General features: G+C 45.1%; 1 protein-coding gene across 16 annotated transcripts in view; it reads left to right on the top strand.

Moving 5' to 3' along the window:
* Window positions 1-23217, top strand: part of PRPSAP2 (phosphoribosyl pyrophosphate synthetase associated protein 2) — a 78690-nt gene that overhangs the window by 3895 nt on the left and 51578 nt on the right. For 4 of the 16 annotated variants that reach the window (XM_025362187.1, XM_025362182.1, XM_025362188.1 and 1 more), the window contains 4 exons: window positions 6727-6877; window positions 8185-8237; window positions 13175-13241; window positions 19292-19464. In XM_025362187.1, the coding sequence (XP_025217972.1) occupies window positions 6759-6877; window positions 8185-8237; window positions 13175-13241; window positions 19292-19464 (412 nt within the window). In that variant the 5' untranslated portion in view covers window positions 6727-6758. Of the gene's footprint in view, window positions 1-6393; window positions 6490-6726; window positions 6878-8159; window positions 8238-13174; window positions 13242-19291; window positions 19465-23217 lie in introns of all 16 variants that reach the window. The other 12 variants (XM_025362186.1, XM_025362185.1, XM_025362183.1 and 9 more) reach the window with 5 other exon arrangements.

Raw genomic sequence — 23217 nt, 5'->3', positions numbered from 1 at the left:
CTCATTTTTGTATTTTTTAGTAGGGGTTTCACCATGTTGGCCAGGCTGGTCTTGAACTCCTGACCTCAGGTGATCCACCCACTTTGGCCTCCCAAAGTGCTGGGATTACAGGTGTGAGGCACTGCGCCTGGCCGGTTTTTATATGTTATGATGCCTTTTAGTTCATCTTTCAATTTCATTTGTTAGTCATTGTGACTTATTGAGGTCAGGCATTATTCAGCGATAGTTAGTTTAACCTCTACTGTGTGGCAGCTGCACAGGGTATACAGCAGAGAATATCATGGTAAAAAAAAATCTCTGCTACCTGGTCCTTAAATTCTGATGGGGAAAGCTTTTTACCAAGGTTATATCTCTGTTGTCTGAAAGGTAAAGGCTGAGGCCCAGCAAGGACAAGTGATGTCCACACAGCCTAGTAACTGGAAGGCAAACCCAACTCTTCACACTTCTACTTCAGCCATCTTTAAGTAGAAGGTATTTATACAGTAAATGCTTTAGAGGGAAGACAACATAGTTCCATGTGAGTCTTCCTCATCTGAAATGTGGGTGAGTGGTTTTGAAATGACTGCTAGTCTGTCCAAAGGAAATGATCTCTCAGTGTGGCTTCTTCATTCATGAGACTTAACAGATTCTCAAATCTTATTCAGAAGAGGAGTGTGATTTGCTCTTTAAAAGGTGTTAAGATTCTCTGAAAACGGTGTGTTTTCATACATGTTATAAATCTCACACATTCTAGAGTAAATTTAGAATAAACATAAAGCAGTTATAGCTCATGGGGAAAATAAGGGAATGTTCTCATTTCACACTAAAACCTTGTGCTAACAAGCCTCCTGCCAGCCCCATCTTGATGATTATCATGTTTTTGAGGATAGTCTTTATAACTCTTTTCTGGAAACTTGGTAAAGAACACAGCCTTCATTACCTACAGGAGAAAGGAGAACTAAAACTACAAACAGGCCTTATGGCCGGATGCGGTGGCTCACTCCTGTAATCCTAGCACTTTAGGAGGCCGAGGCAGGTGGATTACCTGAGGTCGGGAGTTTGAGACCAGCCTGACCAACATGGAGAAACCCTGTCTCTACTAAAAATACAAAATTAGATGGGCGTGGTGGCGCATGCTACTCAGGAGGCTGAGGCAGGAGAACTGCTTCAACCAGGGAGGCGGAGGTTGTAGTGAGCCAAAATTGCGCCATTGCACTCTAGCCTGGGCAACAAGAATGAAACTCCATCTTAAAAAAAAAAAAGAAAAACAGCCCTTATGTTTGAATAACTTGTGAAATGAATAGTCACAAAACATGACTATGTTGATAGTCATTTCCAAATGGATGCTCCCCAGTCCACCCCACCGATGTCATTTTGAGGGTGGTCTTTGGTGAGGATTCTATATAGAAGCCTATATCTGAAGCCTAGAACATCAGAGACCATATGCAGGATGTTGCAGGCCATTTTAAACCATGAGAGATAAGGAAATACTTCAAGAAATATCCTGGAAAAAATACACAAACGCAGGAGAGCTATCTTGAAATAATTTGCAGGCTGTCCTGTGGAAAAGGACTTTGATGTTTCCCATAAATCTCTAAGGAGAGGCTAAGAACCACTGGGCAGAAGCTACAGGGAGAGGAATCTCCGCATGTTCTTTTTTTTGTTTGTTTGGTTTTTTTTTTGAGACTGAGTCTTGCTCTGTCACCCAGGCTGGAGTGCAGTGGTGCAATCTCCGCTCACTGCAACCTCCACCTCCCGGGTTCAAGCAATTCACCTGCCTCAGCCTCCTGAGTAGCTGGGACTACAGGTGTGTGCCAGCAGGCCTAGCTAATTTTTGCATTTTTAGTAGAAATGAGGTTTCACCATGTTGGCCAGACTGGTCTTGAACTTCTGACCAGGTAATCCGCCTGCCTCGCCCTCCCAAAGTGCTGGAATTATAGGCGTGAGCCACTGCGCCCGGCCACAGCATGTTCTAAGGAAGAATTCGGAATGATGGGCCCTCAGTGGATGTGGGCATCAGACCCTGGGGCTGTTCAAGCTTCTGTTGAGTGGTTCCTTGGCAGGATTCCTAGAGATGGGCTTTGAACAAAAGATTTAGGAGGAATGGGCTGAACTACCTCTAAGATATCTTCCTACCTCTAAAATGCTTTCATTCTAAGTATTCCGACTCCTATCAGGAATCCTGCTGTACTTTAAGGAGCTTCTTATTTGAAGGTTGGGGGGTGTAAAAAAAAGCCCCTCCCCCCATGTCTATTACTGTACTTACATGGTAGATGATCAAGATATTAGAAGTCAGTTCATAGATAGCATGTCTGATATGCAGGGCACTGTGTTAGTGCCTGGCAGAAATTTTACAGTCACCTGTGGGGTCAGTTTTCAGTGTTTTGGATGGCAGAACTGAGGCTAAGAAATTTCAAGTATCAGATGACTTATGCAAGTCCTCACTGTGAGTTTAGGGGAAATAGTTCAAGATGCAAACTTGAGCTTGACTCCAAATCCTGTATTTACAACTGCAGGAAGATTAGTTTGTTTTTGTTTCCTTTCATGGACCTGTAACACCCTTTTATTTATTTATTTATTTATTTATTTATTTGAGACCAGGTCTCACTCCCATCTTCCAGGCAGGAGTGCAGTAAAGTGGTGCAATCATGGCTCGTGGCAGCCCTGACCACCTGGGCTTAAGTGATCTTCTCGCCTCATTTTTTGATTTTTTTATAGAGATTAGGTCTCACTATGTAGCCGAGGCTGGTCTCAAACTCTTGGGCTCAAGCAATCAGCCCACCTTGGCCTCACAAAGTGCTGGGATTAGCAGCGTGAGTTGCTGTGTCTGGCCATACCTTTTGTTCTTAAACACAGATGTTGATTGGTTGAGAGATGGCTTTAGAAGTATTTAAGATCCCTTCCAGAATGTTGATGATTAAACGTATTATTTCTTTCATTTATACCAGCCACTCTGCTAGTAGCCTTTGCAGATGCTACATTGTCCTGTAAAAGGCGTTAGCAAACTTTTTCTGTAAAGGACCAGATAATAAATATTTCAGGCTTTGTGAGACATACTCAGTGCTATTGTTGTTATCTAGAGACAATTTGTAAACAAATGAGTGTGGCTGTGTTACAGCCTGTGTTACAGAAATATGCTTTTGAGGGACCTGATTTGGCCTGTAGGCTGTAATTTGCTGATCTCTGCCCCAAAGCCACTTCCATGGTAGATACCACTGTCCACCTTAGTCACTTTAGGGCTTTGGTTAGTTGTGTATACATTTCTGTTTATAAGCCATAGGTAAATGTAAGGTAAATTGCATTGTAGTCTGCCATATTTCCCATTGCAGATTCCTGGGTTTTGCCAGCTGGAATGCCTCTGCAGGAAGTGCTAGTGGGACTGTGCAAAATAGGTCTCTATTATAATTTCTTCTTGTGTTTTGTTGTTGTTGTTGTTTGTTTTGGATACCGGGTCTCAGTCTGTCCCCCAGGCTGGAGTGCAGTGATGTGAACACAGCTCACAGCTTTGGCCTCCAGGGCTCAAGTCATACTCCCACTTCAGCCTCCCAAGTAGGTGAGATAATAGGCATGCACTACCATGCTTGGCTAGTTTTAAAATTTTTTGTAGAGGTGGTAATGTCTCACCACATTACCCAGGCCGGTCGCAAACTCCTGGGCTCAAGTTATCCTCTGGCCTTGGCCTCCCAAAGTGCTGGGGATACAGGCATGAGCCACTGTGCCTGGCCAAGTCTGTATCTTCTAACCCAGATTGCCAAAATAGACTGGTTGGTGAAAAAGCAAGTTATAGATACAGTTGCACAATGACATCGTTTTTGTTTGAAACATCATATGTATATATATACACACACACACGTGTATATATATATTTTTTAAATTTTTCTTTTAAAAAAATAATTTTTCTTTTTATTTGAGACAGAGTCTTACTCTGTGGCCCAGGCTGGAGTGCAATGGCGCAATCTTGGCTCACTGCAACCTCTGCCTCCCAGGTTCAAGCAATTCTCCTGCCTCAGCCTCCCAAGTAGCTGGGACTACAGGCACGCGCCACCACACCCAGCTAATTTTTTGTATTTTTAGTGGAGACAGGGTTTCGCCATGTTGGCCAGGCTGGTCTCGAACCCCTGACCTCAGGTGATCCACCCACTTCGGCCTCCCAAAGTGCTGGGATTACAGGTGTGAGCCACTGTGCCTGGCCTTTTTTTATTTTTTTATTTTTTAGATGGAGTTTTGCTCTCGTTGCCCAGGCTGGAGTGCAATGGTGTGACCTTGGCTCACTGCAACCTCTGCTTCCTGGGTTCAAGCGATTCTCCTGCCTCAGCCTCACGAGTAGCTGGGATTACAGGCATGTACCACCATGCCTGGCTTATTTATTTATTTATTTATTTATTGTATTTTTAGTAGAGATGGGGTTTTGCCATGTTGGTCAGGCTGGTCTCGAACTCCTGGCCTCAAGTGATCTGCCTGCCTTGGCCTCCCAAAGTGCTAGGATTACAGGCATGAGCCACTGCGCCTGGCCTTTTTTTTTTATATGGAGTTTTGCCCTCTTCACCCAGGCTGGAGTGAAATGGTGCAATCTCTGCTCACTGCAACCTCTGCCTCCTGGATTCAAGTGATTCTCCTGCCTCAGCCTCATGAGTAGCTGGGATTACAGGCAGGTACCCCCATGCCTGACTTATTTTTATTTTTATTTTTTGTATTTTTAGTAGAGATGGAGTTTCACCATGTTAGTCAGACTGGTCTCAAACTCCTGGCCTCAAGTGGTCTGCCACCTTGACCTCCCAAAGTGCTAGGATTACAGGCATGAGCCGCTGCGCCCAGCCATATATATTTTTTATGGAGGTCACATGTATAAATGCATAGAAAAGGTCTGATGTCCCTACCAAACTGATAAGAACCCTCACTTCTGGGGAGGACCCGGGATCGAGGCTGGTGATTTTATCCTTAACTATCATGTTTCAGGTTTTTTTGGGGGAATGGAGTCTCGCTCTGTCATGCAGGCTGGAGTGCAATGGTGCAATCTCGGCTCACTTCAACCTCTGCCTCCTGAGTTCAAGCGATTCTCAAGCCTCAGCCCCCAGAGTAGCTGGGACTACAGGCACCTGCCACCATGCCTAGCTCATTTTTGTATTTTCAGTAGAGACAGGTTTCATCCTATTGGCCAGGCTGTTCTCGAACTCCTGATCTTGTGATCTGCCTGCCTTGGCCTCCCAAAGTGCTGGGATTACAGGTGTGAGCCACCGCGCCCGGCCATGTTTCAGGTGTTTATAGGGAGCATGTGTTTGTGTTTTACTTGTATAATTAACATTTGAGAATAATGAGGCCGGGCACGGTGGCTCATGCCTGTAATCAATCCCAGCACTTTGGGAGCCTGAGGCGGGCAGATCACGAGATCAGGAGATCGAGACCATCCTGGCTAACATGGTGAAAGCCTGTCTCTAGTAAAAATACAAAAAAATTAGCCAGGCATGGTGGGGGGCGCCTGTAGTCCCACCTACTCGGGAGGCTGAGGCAGGAGAATGGCGTGAACCTGGGAGGCAGAGCTTGCAGTGAGCCGAGGTCACGCCACTGCACTCCAGCCTGGGTGACAGAACAAGACTCTGTCTCAAAAAAAAAATAATAATAATAATGAAAAAGATTAGCTTAGTTTCAGCTCATTGATGATCTCCACCAGCCTTCCCAGAGGTCCCAGGTGAACATACAACTGTGGAAATGCAGTGGGCTTGCTGAGAAAGGGCCCCCCTGCCCACAGCCTGCTGGGTTGTTGCTGTTCCTCCCATCTAGCACCTCCATTACGTGATGAGGACACTCAGCCCTGATGACTTCTTTTTTGATTTTTGAGACAGAGTCTTGCTCTGTTGCCAGGCTGGAGTGCAGTGGCACGATCTCAGCTCACTGCAACCTGTGCCTCCCAGGTTCACATCATTCTCCTGCCTCAGCCTCCCAAGTAGCTGGGACTGCAGGTGCGTGCCACCACGCCTGGCTATTTTTTGTATTTTTAGTAGAGTCGGGGTTTCACCATGTTAGCCAGGGTGGTCTCAATCTCTTGATCTTGTGATCCACCTGCCTTGGCTTCCCAAAGTGCTAGGATTACAGGCGTGGGCCACTGCACCTGGTCAGCAGTGATGACTTCTAAGCGAGGGACCTTTTTATTTGTGGCCCACTGCCTGTCATTTGGGTGGTCACTTAAGTGTCCTTCAAGGTGATTATCTAGTCAGCCCGTGTTCCACTTGAGGAAAATGAAGATGAGAGGTCAGTTTTAGACATGACACAGGGCAGCTGAAAGGCCAGGAAAGGTTTTATGGTAAACAAGGATTACAGGAAAAGCTGGGAGTAGATGGGTCATTTATTCTTTGTTTAAGGATTAATCAGTCCTTGTTCTCGCTAATGGCTCTGCCATTTTTCTGTGTGTTAATCCAGGAGGAATTTTGTTGTCAGAGAATAAAAGGAGGTTGTCCATAATTGACTTTAAGCAGCAATCAGTAAAACATTGAGCTCTTCAGCTCCGCCTTTCTTGTAAGTTTATCATTTCTTCTCAGTGCTTGTGAACATCACGTGATAATGTATTTCCATAAATTTGGGACCCTGAAATCCAAGTGAACTTTCTGTTTGTCCATATATATCTAATATTTTAAAAATACTATTAGGATAGAAACTGATTTCCTTCAGCTGAAGTCATTTCCTTTAAAAAAAGTTCATTCAGGTGTATTTCATATCATATGGCAGTTTTTAATATGTGTTATATCCTTCTAGGCTCTGGAAATTGGAAAACCAAGAAGGTTTTGATGTTTTGTGTGACGCCACCTGAATTAGAAACCAAGATGAACGTAACCAAAGGTGGTCTGGTGTTGTTTTCAGCAAACTCAAATTCTTCATGTATGGAGCTCTCAAAGAAAATTGCAGAGTGAGTTATAATTGTACCATTAAAATCTATATTCGTTATGTAATGCTTTAAATTTGATAATCAGATTAGCGGTGATTGTTAAACTTGAAAGCAGGTATTTTATAATTATATGTGTATCTTCTTTTTCATCATGCAAGATGTTCATGTAACATGTCTCATCTGTATATATTAAGGGCTATTCTTTTTATAAACTATCCCATCTCCTACATATTCTTTCAGCAGACATTTATTGAGTGCCTTATAAGTGCCAGGAATTGTTTTAGGTGGTATATATATATAAAATTATTTGAGTATAAAGCACATTGGGGCCGGGCGCGTTGGCTCACGCCTGTAATCCCAGCACTTTGGGAGGCCAAGGCAGGTGGATCACGAGGTCAGGAGATTGAGACCATCCTGGTTAACATGGTGAAACCCCGCGTCTACTAAAAATACAAAAAATTGGCTGGGCGTGGTGGCACACACCTGTAGTCCCAGCTATTTGGGAGGCTGAGGCAGGAGAATAGCTTGAATGTGGAAGGCTGGCAGTGAGCTGAGATTGCACCACTGCACTCAGCCTGGGCAACAGAGTGAGACTCCGTCTCAAAAAAAAAAAAAAAAAAACCTTGACATGTATATTATATGAAATAACTTATAGCTTATAGTTTAGCATAATTTTAGATATTTATTAAACAAATATTGTACCCCTACTGTGTACTAGACCTTGATCTAGATGTTGGGGATTATCAGTGAATCAAGATCCATCCTTTTTATGAAATTGACATTTTAGTAGGAAGCCAAACAGAAATCAAGTCAACAAAACAAACAAGGTAATTTCAGATGAAGATCAATGCTATGAAGAAAACTGTGTGAAACAAATGATGGGGCAGGTTGTTCTGCTTTAGCATGTGTGCTGAAGTGCCTTTAAACTGAGGGGATGGTATGTGAGTTGAGAAACCTGAATGAGCCACCAAGTGAAGATCTGGAGGCGGAGCCCCCCAAGCAGAGGGGACGGAAGATTCCAAGGCCCTGCAGCTTGCAGGAGGGGTCCTTGGTGTGTCTCAGGAACATGGGCTGGAGTGCAGAGTGTCCAAGGAAGATGGCTGGTGAGGCAGGCAGAGAGGGACTGCATAGTCCTTCCTGGGAAAACGTGGGGTTGGGGTGAGGGGCTAGGTAATGGATTGACGTAACAATTTAATATTGACTTTAAATTTTATAAGAAGAATAACTTTATTTTATTTTACTCATCAATTTACACATCTCCTTAAATAGTAAAGATACTGGGTTTCTTCTATTACTTTTTCAGCTTTTTCCCCCTTTCTCTTCTCTAGGCGGCTGGGGGTGGAGATGGGCAAAGTGCAGGTTTACCAGGAACCTAACAGAGGTGAGCAATCTTGGGCATGTGGAACATTGACCTTTTCATGGAATGTGGCGTATTGGCTCAGTCCTTCATCCTTTACTATTGAAACAATTTGATTCAGTTGTACATTTCCATTAGCAAGAAGTCAGGCAGGCAAGGTAGAACAGAGTGGTTTTTTAGCTCTCACTAATACCAGCTAGATATGTAACCCTGGTGCAAGTCATTTCTGGGGCTTGAACTCCAGTTCTGAAACTTCATTCAGTAAAAGCTACAGACGTATTTGAACCAGCTGGTCAACTGAATGAACATGAGCTCAACCGTTGCTTAAATTTATATCACCTTAGGCAAGACGAGTAAATCCTGTCACCTTAGACAGGATGAGTAAATCCTGTGTGACCGCAGTTTTAGTTAGTTATTCTTTACCTGCACCTAAGTTGCCTTGGGTTAGACTTCATAAAATATTGTTAAGAAATACTTTTTGCTAATTGATACATGTCATTACATATTATCCCAAGTTGTAAAAAAAAGTATTATTTAATCTTTGTAGGGCCGGGTGTGGTGGCTCACACCTCTAATCCCAGCAGTTTGGGAGGCCGAGGCAGGCAGATTCCTCGAGCTCAGGAGTTTGAGACCAGCCTGGGCAACATGGCAAAACACTGTCTCTACTAAAAATACAAAAATTAGCCGAGAGTGGTGGTTTGCACTTGTAGTCCCAGCTACTAGGGAGGCTGAGGTGGTAGGAGCGCTTGAGCCCAGAAGGTAGAGGCTGCAGTGAGCCATGATCACACCACTGCACTCCAGCCTGGGTGAAAAAGTGAGACCCTGTCTCAAAAATAAATAAATAAACAAAAAGTAATCATTGTAATTTCTTTGGCAATGGTGAATATTTCATATTATTTTAGGCCAGGTGTGGTGGCTTATGCCTGTAATCCCAGCACTTTGAGACGCCGAGGTGGGTGGATCACCTGAGGTCAGGAGCTCGTAGACCAGCCTGGCCAACATGGTGAAACCCTGTCTCTACTAAAAATAGAAAAATCGGCCAGGCATGGTGGCAAACGCCTGTAATCCCAGCTACTTGGGAGGCTGAGGCAGGAGATTCGCTTGAGCTCAGGAGGTGGAGGTTGCAGTGAGCCAAGATTGCGCCATTGCACTCCAGCCTGGGGGACAAGAGCGAGACTTTGTCTCAAAAAAAAAAAGACAAAAATTATTTTAGCAGGAGCATTGGACAGCTTGCATGGACTTCAGAGTTACACACCTTATCCTTGACAAGTTATTTAACCTTTCTAAACTATGAATTAACTGTAAATTAGGGCTGTTTTGAGGATTAAGTGGGATAACTTGTGTGCCTAACAGTTTTTGGCACACAGTAGATGATCAATAAATACTTATTCCTGTTCCTTTTCCACTAGAAGATTTAAAAAATATATATATATGTTTTTTTTTTTTTTGGTAGAGCAAGGGTCTCATTATGTTGCCCAGGCTCATCTCAAACTCTTGGGCAAAAGCAATTCTCCTATTTCAGCCTCCCAAACTGCTAGGATTACAGGTGTGAGCCACCAGGCCTGGCCCCACTACAGGATTTTATCAAATATTTACGTATTTTAAAGCCTACAGGAGGCTTTGATAAAAAGGCAGAAGTTTTGCTGTTCCCATGTTTATCTCCATTACTGCCTCTTTCCTGTCTCCCAAGATCCCTGTGTGGCGTCAGTAGGGAAAAAGTATAATTAAACTCTGTAAGGAGAGTTTGGAGAAGATTCTTCCCCTAGAGGGAATTGAATAATGTTCTTTGTCTGGAGTCTAGGAGGGAAGGTGAAAGGGAGAGGCGGTGGCATAAGACTCCAGGAGGTTGGTCCACTCTCCAGGTTTCTGAATAAAGGGAGGGAAAATACTTGGTGTTTATTGGGAGGGAAGGAAGTAATATTTGTGGATTTCTTACTGTTACCAGATACTGAAAAACTGAGTTCAGGGATTGACGTTAGGTATGAGGTCCAGTTTGAATCCAGATCTCCCTGACTCTAAAGCTCATTTTCTTTTCGTTTCGTTTCTTTTCTTTTCTTTTCTTTTTGAGGCAGGGTCTTTTGTGTCACTCAGGCTGGAGTGCAGTGGCATGATCAGGGCTCACTGCAGCCTCTGCCTCCTGGGCTCAAGTGCTCCTCCCATCTTAGCCTCCTCAGTAGCTGGTACTACAGGTGGGCACCGTGCTGCCAGGCTAATTTTTTTTTTTTTTTTTAATATGGAGTCTTGCTGTGTCACCCAGGCTGGAGTGCAGTGGGGCAATCTCGGCTCACTGCCACCTCCATCTCCCAGGTTTGAGTGATTCTCCTGCCTCAGCCTCCCAAGTAGGTGGGCTTACAGTTGTGTGCCACCACGCCCAACTAATTTTTCGTATTTTTAGTAGAGACGGGGTTTCACCATGTTGGCCAGGTTGGTCTCGAACTTCAGACCTCAAATGATCTGTCCACCTCAGCTTCCCAAACTATTTTCCTACATTTTTAATGAAAATGTTCAAACATATAAAAAAGTTGAAAGAATAGTATAGTGAACTGCCACCTAGCTTGAACAGTTAACATTTTGCCATATGAGTATGTATGTGGGGAACCATTTGAAATTAAGTTGCAGGCCAGGCGTGGTGGCTCACACCTGTAAACCCAGCACGTTTGGATGTCGAGGCAGGTGGATGTCTTGAGCCCGGGAGGTCAAGACTGCAGTGAGCCTTGACTCACTGCACCATATTTGCACCACTGCACTCCGGCCTAGGCAACAGGGCGAGATGTGTCTCAAAAAAAGAAAAAAAAATGTAAGTTGCAGACACTTAATCCTTGAATACTTGACCATGCATCCTCTAGGAATAATTACTTTCACCTAAAGAAATATGATACCATTATCACATTGAAAGAAATTACAGGCAGGGCATGGTGGCTCACACCTGTAATCGCAGCACTTTGTGGGGTCAAAGTGGGCAGATCACTTGAGACCAGAAGTTCAAGACTAACCTGAGCAACATGGCAAAACGCCATCTTTACCAAAGATAAAGAAATTAGCCGGGGTTGGTGGTGCGTACGTGTAATCCTAGCTACTCAGGAGGCTGAGGCAGGAAGATCACTTGAGTTCAGGAGGTGGAGGCTGTAGTGAGCTGGGATCACACCACTGCACTCCAGCCCGGGCAACAGAGCAAGACCCTGTCTCAAAAAAAAAAAAAAAAAAAAAGGAAAATAAAATTAACTTAACAATTAAGGACAATTCTTTTTTTTTTTTCTGTGGCCTCAAGTAATCTGCCCGCCTTGGCCTCCCAAAGTGCTGGAATTACAGGTGTGAGACACCACACCGGGCCCAACAATGATTCTTTAATCATCTAATATGTGGCCTATATTCACATTTCCCTGGTTGTCCTAAAGGGTTTTTTTTTTTTTTATTTTTTTGAGATGGAGTCTGGCTTTGTCACCCAGGCTGGAGTGCAGTGGTGTGATTTTGGCTTACTGCAGCCTCTGCCTCCCAGGTTCAAGCAGTTCTCCTGCCTCACCCTCCTGAGTAGCTGGGATTATAGGCGTGCACCACCAAACCCAGCTAATGTTTGTATTTTTAGTAGAGACGAAGTTTCACTATGTTGGCCAGGCTAACCTTGAACTCCTAAACTCAGATGATCCGTCTGCCTGGGCCTCCCAAAGTGCTGGGATTACAGGTGTGAGCCACCACGCCTGGCCTAAAGGGTCTTTTATAGTTGTTTCCCCCCCTCCGCCCCAAACCAGGATGCTTAGTTCAAGGGAATTTTTTAAAATATATATATCTTTAGTCTCTTCTATTTTAGAACGATCTCCTCACCTCTTCCTTTTTCTTCCTATGACAGTGACTTGTTGAAGAGGTTGTCTTGTAGAATGTTCCATTATGGATTTGTCTAATTGTTTCCTTATGGCTGATCACACATATTTTGAGAGTAGGGATATTGTGTCTTATTTATCTTTGTTTTTCACAACATACAATATTTTGTACCTAATACATTCTCAATTTATGCTAATTGAATGAGCATATAATTTTCTTTTTCTTTGTTTTTTTTTTTTTTTTTGAGGCAGAGCTTCGCTCTTGTTGCCCAGGCTGTAGTGTAGTGGCACGATCTTGGTTCACTGCAACCTCCACCTCCCGGGTTCAAGCAGTTCTCCTGCCTCAGCCTCCCGAGTAGCTGGGATTACAGGCATGTGCCACTATGCCTGGCTAATTTTGTATTTTTGGTAGAGATGGGGTTCTCTATGTTGGTCAGGCTGGTCTCAAACTCCTAACCTCAGGTGATTTGCCCGCCTCGGCCTCCCAAAGTGCTGGGATTATAGGCATGAGCCACTGTGCCTGGCCTATAATTTTCTTTTTTTTTTTTTTTGAGATGGAGTCTGGCTCTGTCACCCAGGCTGGAATGCAGTGACCGGATCTCAGCTCACTGCAAGCTCCACCTCCTGGGTTTACGCCATTCTCCTGCTTCAGCCTTTGGAGTAGCTGGGACTACAGGCGCCCGCCACCTCGCCCGGCTAGTTTTTTGTATTTTTTAGTAGAGATGGGGTTTCACCGTGTTAGCCAGGATGGTCTCGATCTCCTGACTTCGTGATCCACCCGTCTCGGCCTCCCAAAGTGCTGGGATTACAGGCTTGAGCCACTGCGCCCGGCTTGGCCCATAATTTTCTATAAAGATACTACACTCAGAGTGGTACAGTACTCACTGTTTGTGTATATAAGGGGTGAGAATTACATGTTTACTTATTTCAAGTCAGAAATATAATTCCCTCTTAAAGCTGTGTTTTAAAAAGTGTGATTAATAGCAGTATGTTTATTATCCCTTGTAACATCTAAAGCCTACTGAGTTTTATAACAGTTTTTGTTGCCATATTTTATTACATTAGGGAATCATGCAGTTTTTTTGTGTATTTTGAAAAATTTGAACTATATGCCTTTCCCTCTCTTCTTTTTCCTTTTCCTGCCAGAAACAAGAGTACAAATTCAAGAGTCCGTGAGGGGAAAAGATGTTTTCATCATCCAAACCGTTTCAAAGTGAGTATCCAGCAGAAATGTTGCTTTCTGGGTTTCTGTTTAGGCATGAATGTTTAAAATAATGGCTGGGCGCGGTGGCTCAAGCCTGTAATCCCAGCACTTTGGGAGGCCGAGACGGGTGGATCACGAGGTCAGAAGATCGAGACCATCCTGGCGAACACGGTGAAACCCCGTCTCTACTAAAAAATACAAAAAACTAGCCGGGCGAGATGGCGGGCGCCTGTAGTCCCAGTTACTTGGGAGGCTGAGGCAGGAGAATGGCGTAAACCCGGGAGGCGGAGCTTGCAGTGAGCTGAGATCCGGCCACTGCACTCCAGCCCGAGCGACAGAGCGAGACTCCGTCTCAAAAAAAAAAATAAATAAATAAAATAAAATAATGATAGATGGCTAGCCAGGAAGAGTTACGATAGTCTTAAAATTAGTGTATCTTGCCGGGCGCAGTGGCTCAAGCCTGTAATCCCAGCACTTTGGGAGGCCGAGACGGGCGGATCACGAGGTCAGGAGATCGAGACCATCCTGGCTGACACGGTGAAACCCCGTCTCTACTAAAAAATACAAAAAATTAGCCGGGCGAGGTGGTGGGCGCCTGTAGTCCCAGCTACTCGGGAGGCTGAGGCAGGAGAATGGCGGGAACCCGGGGGGTGGAGCTTGCAGTGAGCTGAGATCCGGCCACTGCACTCCAGCCTGGGCGGCAGAGCCAGACTCTGTCTCAAAAAAAAAAAAAAAAAAATTAGTGTATCTTACCAATTTGGAATTTAGAAAACTAAGTTTTCTGACGTAACTGCTGACTTTTATGTGTTCTTTCAGTGTTTTTCTTTCTTTTCTTTTTCTTTTTTTTTTTTTTGAGACAAAGTCCCACTCCGTCACCCAGGCTGGAGTGCAGTGGTGCGATCTCAGCTCCCCGCAACCTCCTCCTCCTGGGTTCAAGTAATTCTCCTGCCTCAGCCTCCCGAGTAGCTGGTACTACAGTTGGCACCACCACGCCTGGATAATTTTTGTATTTTTAGTAGAGATGGAGTTTCACCATGTTAGCCAGGCTGGTCTTGAACTCCTGACCTCAGGCAATCCGCCCACCTCAGCCTCCCAAAGTGGTGGGATTACAGGTGTGAGCCACCGTGTCCAGCCACTCAGTGTTCTTAATGGGTAGAAGTAACCAAGTATTGGAGTAGAGGGTCTTTTTTTTTTTTAAAGACGGAGTTTCGCTCTTATTGCCCAGGCTGGAGTGCAATAGCACGATCTCGGCTCAACATGACCTCCACTTCCCAGGTTCAAGTAATTCTCCTGTCGCAGTCTCCTTAGTAGCTGGGATTACAGGCATGTGTCACCACACCTGGCTAATTTTGTGTTTTTAGTAGATACAGGGTTTCTCCATGTTAGTTAGGCTGGTCTCGAACTCTCAACCTCAGGTGATCCACCCGCCTCAGCCTCCCAAAGTGCTGGGATTATAGGCGTGAGCCACTGTGCCCAGAGTAGAGGCTGTTAATGATAATAGTATTCATTAAGTTTCCTAACAATTAATAGCCAGAATTTTATAAAACTTGCAGTGAAGCATTTCTAGTTACCTCCTCTCCCCGAAAGAAACAGAGGCTAGGGGAGGAGAGCTTTCTTAGGGTTCTTTTAAGCTTTTATTGCATATAAAAGTGATCATTACTTACTGTTTTGTTCCATAAATTAAATTAGCTGAGAGGATAAAAGACTGTACTGAAGGAATGTGTGTTCCTGTCTGGTGTGACCTTTGATATACCTGTGTTCTGGAAATTGTTTGGTCACATATGTTTAAGCTGGGTATAGAAGGTTCAGTGCGGTAAGGCTATCTCTGGCACTCTGAAAGGGAGGGTGATCACATGGAGCCCTACTTTTTTTTTCTTTTTTTTTTCTCTTAGAGATAAGGTCTAGATCTGTTGTCCAGGCTGGAGTGCAGTGGTGAGATCATAGCTCACTACAGCCTCAAACTCCTGGGCTCAAACTATCCTCCTGCCTCAGCCTCCCAAGTAGCTGGGACTACAGGCATGCACCAGCATGCTCACGTAATTTTTTCATTTCTTGTAGAGATGGAGGTCTCACTATATTGCCCAGCTGGTCTCAAACTTTTGACCTCAAGTGATCCTCCTGCCTGGACCTCCTGTATTGCTGGGATTCCAGCAATATAGAAAGTGAGCCTATCACACCTGGCCTTAAAGCCCCACTTTCCATTGTGTGTTTGTCCACAAATGTCCCCAAATGCTTCTGTGTATGAAGTTCTTCACTCAGAACAATTTTTAATGTCTAGAAATCAGTTTTTCTAGTGCATAATTTTTTTTTTTTTTTTTTTTTTTTTGAGTCGGAGTCTTGCTCTGTCACCCAGGCTGGAGTGCAGCAGTGCAGTCTCGGCTCACTGCAAGCTCTGCCTCCTGGGTTCACACCATTCTCCTGCCTCAGCCTCCCCAGCAGCTGGGACTACAGGTGCACGCCGCCAGGCCCGGCTAATTTTTTTGTATTTTTAGTAAAGACGGGATTTCACCATGTTAGCCAGGATGGTCTTGATCTCCTGACCTCGTGATCTGCCTGCCTTGGCCTCCCAAAGTGCTGGGATTACAGGCATGAGCCACCGTGCCCGACCTAGTGCATTATTTTTTAGCTTAGAGAGTCCAAAAGTTGCTGCATGCTTAATTTGTATATATACATATATAATAAATACCAACGAAAAGAGAAGAAGAGGGAAATTTCGGGAGACTTTAGTCTTAGAACACACATTTTTTCACCTAAATTTTGAACATTTTCTGTCCTGGTCTTTGGTTCATTGGGATGAAGTCACAAAACCCCCATCTCTCCTGGGAAGAGGAGTGGCGGGGGAGACCTGTCCTTGCATCCCAGTGCCCTGGCAAACAGGTGTGCTCTGAAGGAGAGATGCTGTGGAGGGCCTTTGCCACGGTGCCCTGGCTTCACCTTCTGCTGTGACACCCAGGATTCTCAGCAGAGCTGGAGGTGGAGGCGCTGAGCGCTAATTGCCCCTGCTGCTGCTGTCCTCTTTCCAGGTCTGCCGCCAAACCAGGGTGGAAGTGGAGGACTCCCTTGTGCCCACATCTTAACCCTTCACCTCCAACATCAGGGCAGGGAAGGTGTGGACCCAGAACAACTTACACTGCTTCTGGCTCCTTGGTTTCTGTGTCTGTGGTACTTTTATCTCCTTACAGACAAGTGTGATTCCATTGGATAAATGCACAAAGGTTGTGTGGATTACCCAAGTAGATGAGTAGGCATTGAGGGCCCCCCTTGGACTTAGAATTTAGGACTTCAGAAGGGTGACTGCTGATCCTTCTCATTTTCAAGTCCTTCTGGTTCTTTATTTTTGTACATTTCAATACTTATCCTGTGCCTCTGCCTTTTGTCAGTTTCATATTCCTGTAATCGGAACCACTCAGCACCCCTTTCATTTTCTCTCTCTCTCTCTCATTTTGCATTGTTCCATACCTGACGTAAGCTTGTGTTAACTCGGGTTCTCAGTCTTGTCCATGTTGCAGAGTCTGGACCTCATGGTCTTCTTTGTGAAATACCATGAAATAACATTTAGTGTTGAGGGCCAGATGTGGTGGCTCATGCCTGTAATCCTAGCACTTTGGGAGGTCAAGGTGGGCATATCAGTTGAGGCCAGGAGTTTGAGACCAGCCTGGCCAACATGGTGAAACCCTGTCTCTACTAAAAATACAAAAAATTAGCTGGGCATAGTCATGAGGGCCTGTAGTCCCAGCTACTCAGGTGGCTGAGGCACGAGAATTGCTTGAACCCGGGAGGCAGAGGTTGTAGTGAGCTGAGATTGCGCTACTGCATTCCAGCCTGGGAATGGAATGAGGCTCCATCTCAAAGAAAGAAAAAAAAAAAGACTGGGTGAGGTGGCTTACACCTGTAATCCCAGCACTTTGGAAGGCCGAGATGGGTGGATCAGGAGTTCAAGACCAGCCTGGCCAACATGGTGAAACCCCGTCTCTACTAAAAATACAAAAATTAGCTGGGCATGGTGATGTGCGCTTGTAATTCCAGCTACTTGGGAGGCTGAGGCATGAGAATCACTTGAACCCAGGAGACGGAGAGTGCAATGAGCCAAGATTGCACCACTGTACTCCAAGCTGGGTGATAGAGTGAGACTCTGTCTCCAAAAAAAAAAAAAGCCTGTAATCCCACCACTTTGGGAGGCCCAGGCAGGCAGATCACCTGAGGTCGGGAGTTCGAGAGCAGCCTGACCAACATGGAGAAACCCTGTCTCTACTAAAAATGTAAAATTAGCTGGGCATGGTGGCACATGCCTGTAATCCCAGCTACTTGGGAGGCTGAAGCAGGAGAATTGCGTGAACCTGGGAGGCAGAGGTTGCGGTGAGCCGAGATCGTGCCATTGCACTCCAGCCTGGACAACAAGAACAAAACTCCGTCTCAAAAAAAGAAAAAAGATTTAGTGTGGTCAGATACATCTTATACTCTGTTTTACTTCAGATTAGTGGTAGCACTGAAAATAAAGTAGAAATTTAAAATTAAGAAAATTCCATCCATTTACTGAAGTTTTCCTGTATTTCAAACAAGACTTTCCTAATTTGAGTTCAGTAATGGAAAGACTTGTTCCAGCTCACAGAACAATGGTGCTCCTGGGAGTGTGGTTTGGAGCCTTGGGGTGTCTTTACCTTCACTGTCAGTTCCTCCACTGTTATCTTTCCCATAGAATACTTTTCTGAAAATCTTTTTTTTTTTCCCTAAGTGAATTAACACAGGGTGAAAGTCTGTTTTAACTCATCAGATGTCAGACTTATTGGATAGTGACAGAGAACCTACTCACCCAAATGTTCTGTGTTTCCATTCACTCCTGTCGTTAACAAATATTTATTTTGAATGTCTACAATATGCGAGTTACAGTTAGTTACATGTATTCGAGATGCCTCCATGATTAAAACAGAGAAAGATCCTTGTCCTTGTGGAGTTTATATTCCAGTGGAGGAAGACATACAGTGAGCATAATAAAGAAATAGATTATCTAGAAGGTGATGAGTGGTTTGGAAAAAAAAAAGACAGCACGGTGAGATGATGGTGGCAAGAGGGCAGAGCGAGGCAGACAGGGTAGGCCTCATTGTGGAGGTGACATTTGAACAAAGACCAGAGAAGTTGAGGGAGAGACTAGGTGGAGAGGAAGGCATTGCAGGCAGTGGGAACACCCAGAGCAAGGCCTTAGTGGTGTGAGCTGCCTGTGGGAGGACTGACCAGCGCCAGGTGTGGCCGGGCGGGAGGGGAGGGGCAGATCCTCAAGTTTGGACTGGAGTTGTAAATTTGAGAGTTGCCACCATCTATGAAGTTGTGAAATTAGATGAGAAGCCCAAAGGACAAGAGGAAACAGAAGGAGAGGACACGTGAGCAAGTCCTGGGACATGAGGCTGGAGAGAAGAACCAGCAAAAGAAACCAAGGGTGGAAGGAGGAGACCAGAGAGGGGCATTCTGAAAGCCAAGTGACCGTGGACGTGGATGTGGCCGCATGGAGGCCACTGATGACCTTTACGAAAACAAAGCTTCACTGGACTATCTGGGAGAGAATGAGAGTAGATAAGTTGGAGGTAGTGTAGATGACTCTCTTGAGATGTACAGCAAAGGGGATCAGAGGGAAGAATGGTTGTGAGTCGCATTAATAGAAGTAACAGAATGTTTGTGGCCAATGGGTAATCAGTGCTGAAGGCAGGAGAGGAGGGAGAATTGCTGACATAGGTGTGCCATTTGGAGGGATTAATTTTAGGGCCACTGGCATGGAAATTTCCTCTAACTGATGACTGAGGGCAGGCCAACTCCTGGGGCACAGATGCACATAGTGGGAGCTTGTGGACACGCTCCTCTAACAGAGTATTTAAGTAGGGTCGTCAGTTGAGAGCGGATGATGGGGCATCTTATGGAGGCCTGAGAAAAGAGGAATTTATTGGTTGGTTTTTTTGCTCCTTGCACCTTAGGTTATGTAAAGGCATGAGTAACACACTGCTGACACTTTTTGGAACAGGGAATACTGTATTGTAGAGCCCTTGATGAGATTTGCTGTGTCTTGGTTACAGGGATGTGAACACCACCATCATGGAGCTCCTGATCATGGTGTATGCATGTAAGACCTCTTGTGCCAAGAGCATCATCGGTGTGATACCTTACTTTCCTTACAGCAAGCAGTGCAAGATGAGAAAAAGAGGCTCTATTGTCTCTAAATTGCTGGCTTCCATGATGTGCAAAGCTGGTAAGAGTGGCAGATGTTTCACAATTAATTGGGAGCCTGGGAGCTTTATTTGTTCATTCTCTCTCTTTTAAGACAGGGTCTTGCCCTGTCACCCAGTCTGGAGTGCAGTGGCATGATCATAGCTAACTGCAACTTGAACTCCTGGGGTCAAGCAGTCCACCAGAGCCTCCCAAGTAGCTAGGACTATAGGCACACACCACCCTGCCTGCTAATTTTTAAATTGTTTGTAGATATGGGGTCTTAAGGCTGGTTTTGAACTGCTGACCTCGAGGGATCCTTCTGCTTCAGCCTCCCAGAGTGCTGAGATTATAGTCATGAACCACCACACCCTGCTGGAGTTTTATTTTTACCTTGGAAATATCAAAGTAAAGGCTGAGCGCAGTGGCTTATGCCTGTAATCCCAGTGCGTTGGGAAGCTATGTGGGATGATCTTTGAACTCCTGGGCTCAACTGATCCTCCTGTGTAGTTGGAACTACAGGCACATACCACCATGCCTGCCTAGATAGGCATATATTGGAAAAGATATATATTATTCTGTGTTAGGCATTTTCAGGTAACATCCTAAGTATTTTTCCTGTGTTTCTAATTAACCTTCATAGTTGTTATTGTGTATGTATGTCGATACATTTGTGTGTGTTTGCACACTTGTATAAGTGTATATGATTTTATTTTATTTATTTATTTAGAGACAGAGTTTTGCTCCTGTTGCCCAGGCTGGAGTGCAATGATGCAGTATCAGCTCACTGCAACTTCCGCCTCCCAGGTTCAAGCGATTCTCCTGCCTCAGCCTCCCAAGTAGCTGGGATTACAGGCATGCGCCACCATGCTCGGCTAATTTTGTATTTTTAGTAGAGACGGGGTTTCTGCATGTTGGTCAGGTTGGTCTTGAACTCCCAACCTCAGGTGATCCGCCCGCCTGGGCCTCCCAAAGTGCTGGGATTACAGGCGTGAGCCACTGTACCCGGCCTATGATTTTATTTTTTATTTAAATTTTTATTCTATTTTGTTTATTTTTTTTGAGACGGAGTCTTGTTCTGTTGCCCAGGCTGGAGTGCTGGTGCCGCCTTGACTCACTGCAACCTCTGCCTCCTGGGTTCAAGCGATTCTTGTACCTTAGCTTCTCGAGTAGCTGGGACTACAGGCGCCTGCCACCACACCCGGCTAATTTTTGTATTTTTAGTAGAGATGAGGTTTTGCCGTGTTTGCCGAGGTCTCAAACTCCTAACCTCAAGTGATCCACTTGCCTTGGGCTCCTAGAGTGCTGGGATTACAGGCACAAGCCGCCACACCCAGCCTGAATGTATATGATGTTAGAAAGTACGTATTATGGAGCATTTTCACAGAGTGAATAGAAGTCCCCATATCACTGCATTTTAACACAGGTACTTATTGTAGAATAAACCATCTTTTTTTTGTTTGTTTTTTGAGATGGAGTCTTGCTCTGTTGCCCAGGCTAGAGTGCAGAGGTGTGATCTTGGTTCACTGCAACCTCTACCACCCGGGTTCAAGCAGTTCTTCTGCCTCAGCCCCCCAAGTAGCTGGGATTACAGGCACACACCACCATGCCCAACTAATTACTATTATTTTTATTTTTTATTTTTGAGTCATTCTCACTCTGTCATCCAGGTTGGAGTGCAGTAGTGCAATCTTGGCTCACCGCAACCTCCACTTCCTGGGTTCAAGCAATTCACCTGCCTCAGCCTCCCAAGTAGCTGGGATTACTGGCGCCCGCCACCACGCCTGGCTAGTTTTTGTATTTTTAGTACAGATGAGGTTTCACCGTGTTAGCCAGGCTGGTCTTGAACTCTTTTTTTTTTTTGAGAAGGAGTCTCGCTCTGTCGCCCAGGCTGGAGTGCAGTGGCCGGATCTCAGCTCACTGCAAGCTCTGCCTCCCAGGTTTACGCCATTCTCCTGCCTCAGCCTCCCAAGTAGCTGGGACTACAGGCACCCGCCACCTCACCCGGCTAGTTTTTTGTATTTTTTAGTAGAGACGGGGTTTCACCGTGTTAGCCAGGATGGTCTCGATCTCCTGAGCTCGTGATCCGCCCGTCTCGGCCTCCCAAAGTGCTGGGATTACAGGCTTGAGCCACCGTGCCCGGCCTTGTCTTGAACTCTTGACCTCAGGTGGTCCACCTTCTTTGGCCTCCCAGAGTGCTGGGATTACAGGCGTGAGCCACCATGCCCAGCCCAGAATAAACTTTTAAAGATATTTTTTCAATAAAGGCAAACGTAAAACAAAAATTTAAAAACTAGGCAGGGTGCGGTGGCTCACGCCTGTAATCCCCATACTTTGGGAGGCCAAGGTGGACAGATCACCTGAGGTTGGGAGTTCGAGAGCAGCCTGACCAACATGGAGAAACCCTGTCTCTACTAAAAATACAAAATTAGCCAGGTGTGGTGGCACATGCCTATAATCCCAGCTACTTGGGAGGCTGAGGCAGGAGAATCACTTGAACCCAGGAGGTGGAGGTTGTAGTGAGCCGAGATCCCACCTTTGCACTCCGACCTGGGCAACAAGAGCAAAACTCCATCTCAAAAAAGAAAAAAATTTTAAAAACTCAAACTGAAGCAACCTCAGGAGCCTACCCCATTGTAAACACCATGACAGGCAGCTGGTGAGGGGAGCAGGCTTGCCTGCTGAATCTTCAGGAAAGGGCCATCTTCTCTTCCAGCCTTGCTTGATGGGCCACCAGGCTTACTTCCTGTTCTTTTGGGCAAGTTAATGCTTTAAACAATTTTTCATATTGAATTTTCCTTACACTTTTCTGGTGATCATTACAAAGGCAGTGAAGATTTTCTGTTTTCTCCAATTTCCAGGCTGGTGCAGTTTGTCTTGATTTCTTTTTTTTTTTTTTTTTTCCTGCGGATCTCAGTCCTGTTGCCCAGGCTGGGGTGCAGTGGTGTGATCACCACTGCTCACTACCAGGAGGTAGCCTTGACCTCCTGGGTTCAAGTGATTCTCCCACCTCAGCCTCCAGAGTAACTGGGGACTACAGGCATACACCACCGTACCTGACTAGTTTTTTGTATTTTTAGTATAAATGGAGTCTCATCATGTTCCCCAGGCCATTTTCAAACACCTGGGCTCAAGTGATACTCCTGCCTCAGCCTCCCAAAGTGCTGGGATTACAGGCATGAGCCACCACACCCGGCTGACTTGTTATCTTAAATTGGGCTTTGCCATGCCTGTTAAAGAAACTTCAAGAAGATATGATCTGCTCTAATAGAAATTTTAAAGACTCTTCCGTATTACTATTATCTTTGTTATGTTATGACTATTTTTTATTTATTTATTTATTTTGAGATGAAGTCTCACTCTGTCGCCCAGGCCGGAGTGCAGTGGCATGATCTCAGCTCACTGCAACCTCCACCTCCCGGGTTCAAGTGATTCTCCTGCCTCAGCCTCCCTAGTAGCTGAGATTACAGGTACTTGCCACCACACTTGGCTAATTTTTAGTATTTTTAGTAGAGACAGGGTTTCACTATGTTGGCCAGGCTGGTCTTGAACTCCTGACCTCAGGTGATCCTCCTGCCTCGGCCTCCCAAAGTGCTGAGATTACAGCTGTGAGCCACCGCACCTGGCCAAGACTTTAAATTGATGTGAAAATCAGGCATCTCACAGTACTAAAAAATAAATAAATAAATAAAATTCTGAAAAATACAAGTGCTGAGTTTTTTTGATGGTAGAGCAATTTTTTATTTTTTTTTTGAGACCGAGCCTCCCCCTTTCGCCCAGGCTGGAGTGAAATGGT

Source organism: Theropithecus gelada, chromosome 16, assembly GCF_003255815.1.
Source record: "Theropithecus gelada isolate Dixy chromosome 16, Tgel_1.0, whole genome shotgun sequence".
Taxonomy (NCBI): Eukaryota; Metazoa; Chordata; class Mammalia; order Primates; family Cercopithecidae; genus Theropithecus; species Theropithecus gelada.
The sequence above is the reverse complement of the archived record's forward strand: the minus strand, read 5'-3'. Positions and strand labels throughout refer to the sequence as shown.